Source organism: Cricetulus griseus, chromosome 7 (genome assembly GCF_003668045.3).
Source record: "Cricetulus griseus strain 17A/GY chromosome 7, alternate assembly CriGri-PICRH-1.0, whole genome shotgun sequence".
Classification (NCBI taxonomy): domain Eukaryota; kingdom Metazoa; phylum Chordata; class Mammalia; order Rodentia; family Cricetidae; genus Cricetulus; species Cricetulus griseus.
In genome coordinates, this window is record NC_048600.1 from 97,351,821 (window position 1) to 97,357,872 (window position 6,052).

Below are 6,052 nucleotides of genomic sequence, written 5' to 3' on the forward strand. Positions count from 1 at the left end.
ACAAGAGAGAAGAGAATTAAAGGCAGAACTTGTGTTATCAGACACAACTCTGGCTAAAATTTTGGCATGGATTATTGCAGGAAAACAAGGAAAGCAAAGACATAAGAAACCTTATGGCTGGTGTAGAAGCACAGCCTATAATCCCAGTACTTGAGGTATAGGCAGAAGGACCATCACAAGCCCGAGGCCAGCCTTTCTCTAGAATACTGACTTACAAGCCAGCCAGAGCAAATAGCAAAACCTTGTCTCAAGAAACAGAACAAAACCAAAAAACACCAGAAAAGGTCAATTAACCTGGAAAAACTATGTGCCTATCTCATCTGGAATATCCTGTGTGACAAGTTGATTCGTGCAGCACCGTAGAAGGCACTCTTCCAACTGTGAGGCATCCCCAACCCCTTAGATTTTTTTTTTACAATTTTTTTTGTTTTAAATATGCACAAGTGTTCTGCCTGTATGTATTTATGTGCATCACGTGTGCCCACAGAGGTAAAAACAGGGCATCAAATCCCCTGAAACTGGAATAATAAATAGATGGGTGTGAGTCACCAGGTAGGTGCTAGGACCCAAACCCTGGCCCTCTGCAAGTGCAACAAGTGCTCTTAACTGCTGAGCCATTTCTGCAGCCCTACAAAAATGTTTTTATAACCTGTGACCAAGGTTATGTTTAACACATAATTTCAAACATGACTGTCTAGAAAATGATCCATTAATATTCATGCTGTAATTACTATAACAATTAATTCTTAGGCAATATTGTTGACTATAAATGAATAGCTTTTCACTGTCACCATGGGCCAGAGCTGCCTTGAACACTTTTGGTTTTGTTTTGTTTTGGTTTCTGTACAAGGAATCAACGTCACCGCAAACATGTTAGACACCCCTCTACTACTGAGCTACCCCCAAGTTCTGCATCTGAATTTTCAAATCTTCCTAGGTAATTCTAGCTAGCATGCAATGTGGATTATGAGCACTCCCACAATGACCTGAAACTACTCAACAGTGTTGGAAAAATTTAGAATAAAGAAAAATCAGCTCATACTCACATCGGAACTTTCTAAGGTTGACTAATCCATGATCTCTTATAATCCTAGAATGAAAAACCATAATAATCTATATTAAAAGTTTCATATTTAATGTCTTCTATATGTTACAGTTTTTATTACACATCCTAAATATTAAGAAGTAGAATATCAGGGTCCAGAGAAGTTAAGTCTCCACACATTTCTGAATTGGCCTCTAAGTGGAGAATCACACACTGTCCTTCTTGAGGCATAGAGGACTCTCACAGATGACTGTTACCATTCGCAAATGCTGAAAAAACGTGTTTGTTAAGATGGTTGAGAAGGAAATCTGTGGACATCATGAGACTAATTTACACAATTTGTAGAAATGATAATCAAGATCAGTCATTTAAGGGAAACTACTAGCCACAAAAGTACACACTGATCACACATTAAGCATTTACAACCATACATTTACACACTTCGAAGCCACTTGAAGTAAATATAGATTGCCATGTTTAAATGGAAGATCATTATAAAATATACGATTTAACAGCAACTCTCAACAATCAAGTTCCGAAAGGTCACATGTAAAGCCACAAGTAGAGTGTTCTTAGACAACATGCACCCAGTCCAAAAGTCAGAGAAAACAGGATGGCTTTTCTGTACTTACTTTTTTCGTCTTTGCCTCTCTTTTAACCTGGAATGATAGATATCCACCACAGCTATCTTCAGAGCTATAAATACAAATACACATATAAATAATAGAAATAAAAGTCAATACAAAAAACCCTGCCAAACAATTATTTCTTTTTAAAATTATTTTTATTTAAATTAGACAATTATTTCTAAGGGAGGGTGCTGACCCAGAGTTTTGCTATATGGGCTGGCTTTGAACTTAAAGACATCTTTCCTCTTGCCTCTGCCTCCTGAGAGCTGGGATTATAAGCATTTACCACCATGCCTGGCTTACCCAAAACTTAACTATTCCATGAAAAATATCCTAGCACACTAAATTTCTCTATCAGTAAATAACAAGTGTTAATCATTATTTTGGTAGCACTGGCAACCAAACCAGACCAGACAAGTTCTGTACCACTAGCTGTACCTCCAGTTCAAAAAAATGAGTGTTGCTCTAAATGCACAGGATTAAGCTCAAGAGACAATGACAGGGCAGCATTGATGGACAATGTTGGCGTGTTCCTAGAGTAACATTTTCAGTTGGGTGACAGCAGCTGTTTACAGTGCTGACTTCTGCATTCTGTGATGAAAAGATGCATTAAGCAGCTTAACCACAGTATAAGCCAGGTCTTACTTGCCTGCTCTTGCCCCAACCCTTTCTAGCTTTAGTCTCAGGGTAAATAAGAATAGGGTGAGCTCTTTCCTGCTCTTTCTTTCCCTGCCATGCTATTCCCATCTTCAAAGTCCCTCAGGTTTCTGCTCTGGCCTCTCTTTTCACTCCTCACCTCACCCATTCAAGCTCTTTGGTTCCCAGGGTTCCAAGTTCCATCAGACTATACCATCTAAAACTCTAACAACTATTTTAAGCATCACATCCTCTTGGATATCCCTATTTACATGGCTTCCATTGCAATCTTACATATTCTGCCTCTTTCCCATCTTAAAACTCTTGCCTTGGTTAACAGCATTACAGTAAAGCTAGTTGTCTGAAACAGAAACCAACCTGGAACTTCTTTCCCCTCTTCCTATATAGCTAGCTAGAGTCTTATCTAAACATCTAATGTTTCCCCCTACATATCTTTCTGTCTAATACCATCACTCAACTTGGGCATCTTGTCATCTTGATGCCTCCTTACAGAAGTACATTATCAGACTTACTGACTATGGTCCCTGCCTTCTTCAATTCCCTTCCTCCAAATGGGACTGAGAGTATTATTTTACAACACAATTTGATGGTACAGTTCCTCTGCTTCCAATTCTTCAGTTACAGACCTCCCCTTCCCCCCTGAACAGGAGGTAAAGGTCTACATGGTTTAAATGGCCTTCCACTGTCTTGTTGCCTATCATTCCCTCATAGGCCCTCTCTATTCCATACTCAGAAAGCACCAGCCCCAGATCACACAGCTGCTAAGAACACATCAGAGATCTAAATGCAGGTGACCTGGGTCCAGAGCTGTAAGGAAAACAATGAAGCTGGGCATGGTATCTCATGCCTTTAATTCTTTGCACTCAGGGTGCAGAGGCAAGTGGATCTCTGAATTTGAAGCTAGCCTGGTTTACAGACTGAGTTCCAGAAGAGGCTATAAAGAGAAACCCTGTCTCAGAAAAACAATAAGCCTTCCACGTGTTGGCTATCTGTTAGTGGCTTTACTTTCTCTGTTACCCCTATCCTAAATCTGGCTTATTAATAGTATATTAATAAAAAATTTAGTCTTTAAAAAAAAACCCACAGGCAGTTTATAATTAGAGGACCTCTAGGGTTACTAAATGAAGACTAATTATTAGCAATTCTAGAAGAAACCACGAGTAAGACATAACTTAGCACTACGCTGCTTAATAACCACCCTTCTGTTTAGAGTCTGAAAGCACTTTAATTTAATGACTTCAGTACGTTCTGGAACTATCTTAAGAACTTGTTGTCTCCTAAGTTTTATGTAATGTAGTGTGTGTTCATTACTGAATACATTCATGGAAGGAAGAAGTCCCAGCATTGCAAAGCAACCTGCCACATGTCTTTTGAACAACTGAAGTACACAATCCAAGTGTCAGGAAATATAATCTTTAAAAATAGACCAGCTTTTCTACCAATGAATTTGACTATGTATGGAAATATACATTTATCTTCATTCTAAATTAGAGCCCAAAGCCCCTGGAATGTTGGGAATGCAAACTCATCTTTACCCCTAGTACAGAGATCCAAGTTCAAGGTTAGCCCAGGATGGCAATGAGTCATGTCCTACTAGTTTTAAACACTTTATTCACACAAAATCTTACTAAGCACAGTAAGTCAGACCTTATCTGGCTGAACCTACTCAAGGCCCAGCTAATGTCCCAAGCAGTTGTTCCTGAAGGTTCCTCCACAGAGACAGTTAGAAGTCCAAATTTCTACTCAAACCAGACTGTATGGTAGAAGGCAAAAAAGACTAATGAAGTACAGGATATAATGACTTCTTTTACTGTATGAAGGCAAATAAAAGTCTCAAGCTATGTACAATCCTGGTAGGCTGGGGGTAATATAATAAATTTTAACTGGGCATGGTAGAATATATATGCAATCCTCCTAACACTTGGAAGATAGTGACAAAAGTATTAGCATTCTAGTCCAGCCTATGCTATACGAAAACCTGTCTCAAATGTGTGTGTGTGTGTGTGTGTGTGTGTGTGTGTGTGTGTGTGTGTGTGTGTGCGCGCGCGCGCGCGCGCGCGCATACATGCATACATACATACATACATACATACATACATATTTAAGGAGATGGATAGGTTTTCAAATCTTTAGGTAACAAACTTGTGGGTCTTTCCTTCCTTCCTTTCTTTCTTCTTTCTCTTTCTTTCTTTTTGGAGACGCTCTTACTATATGGCTCTGGCTGGCCTCGAACTCACCAGGACCTGGTTGCCCTCAAACTCAAAGAGATTTGCTTGTTTCTGCCTCCTCAGTGCTGGGATCAAGGCATGTGCCACCACCACCTGGCAGCATTAAAAACTCTTAAGAATGAAATCTTTCTTGATTTGGGGCTTGTTCTGTGTAACAGTCCTGCTACCCCAGGGCAATTGACACCCTGCCTCTGATTAACAGAGGGTTGGCAGGCAGGTTGTGGAAGGAGAAGGGGATCTGAAAGGAAGCATCTCTGTATGTAGATCTTTGTATGTAGCATGAAGTTTCTTACAAAAATGGAAGGACTGAGATGTAACAATTCCAAATCTAAGGGAACAAAAGCAATAATAGTGGAAACACTTGGAGAACTCACATTTATGTTCTTTAAATTCTTCACTTCACTTATCTCCCATTTAGATAAATTCTATACAAAAGAAGTATCTTGGAGATCAGTGCAAATTAGGGATACTGGGTTGTTTTGTTTTGTTGTGTTTTTGTTTCTCAAGACAGGGTTTTTCTGTGTAGCTTTGGAGCCTGTCATGGAACTCACTCTGTAGACCAGGATGGCATCAAACTCACAGAGATCTTCCTACCTCTGCCTCCTGAGTGCTGGAACTAAAGGTGTACAACACCACACTTGACACAAATTAGGAATACTTTTGATAAAATCATTTCTGTAATTTTGTAAAACACTAACTTTACCATGTTGTTTCCCAAGACTTGTGTAGGAATGACTAAATTAAAACAGAAAAAGCCTTGAGACTGTACTACAAAAATAATCTATAAATAAATATTGCTAACCACTGGTTCTACTGCTTGATCATTTCAGTGCCACTGGCTCCAGGCAACAAGGAAAGAAAAGAAATAGCAGCAATAGGAGGAGAACTGGAATTCTCCCAGAGAAAAATTAGTATTTGAAACTACCCCCTTTCCTTATAAAGCACACTCAACAACAAAGATTGCAAGATCTTAACAGCACCAACAACCCAGGGAGGCAGAGCAAGCAAAATGAAACAGAATCATTAGCTCACATTCCATTCCAAGCAACTTGGAGCTCCAAGTACAAGTTGCCAGACAAACCGGCCAGAGACCACTAAATAGAACCACCCAGAATGTACCCACTGACACCAGGCCCTGAAATCTCAGCTCTGGGGGAAAGAATAGTCGCCCTGTGATTACACTGGGGACTGATAGTTTCCAAATGGCTGGCCTTAAAATATTTCAAGAAGTGGGCAGAAGACAGAGGCAGCTCCTTCCCACTGCAATGTATTTCTAACATTGTTCAAAATAGCTAGCAACATGTTTCTGTTTTCTTGACAGAAGGCACTTACTGCTTGCTTGGCAAGAAATTAACTGAGAGGACTGAACTGCAGAGAGGCCACCAGAATCCTCACTGCAAGGACACAAAAACAGTTAGACCCATGACTCAGGTAATCCCCAGAAGCAAAGCTTTCTAAATCACACCTGTAATCCCAGAACTTGGGAAGCAGGA

General features: G+C 39.9%; 1 protein-coding gene across 1 annotated transcript in view; it reads right to left on the minus strand.

Moving 5' to 3' along the window:
- Tada2a (transcriptional adaptor 2A) overlaps positions 1-6,052 on the minus strand; it is a 48,592-nt gene that overhangs the window by 12,056 nt on the left and 30,484 nt on the right. The window contains exons 9-10 of the mRNA XM_027426416.2: positions 1,678-1,741; positions 1,047-1,090 (exon numbers count right to left, since the gene is read on the minus strand). Of these exons, the coding sequence (XP_027282217.1) occupies positions 1,047-1,090; positions 1,678-1,741 (108 nt within the window). The remainder of the gene's footprint in view (positions 1-1,046; positions 1,091-1,677; positions 1,742-6,052) is intronic.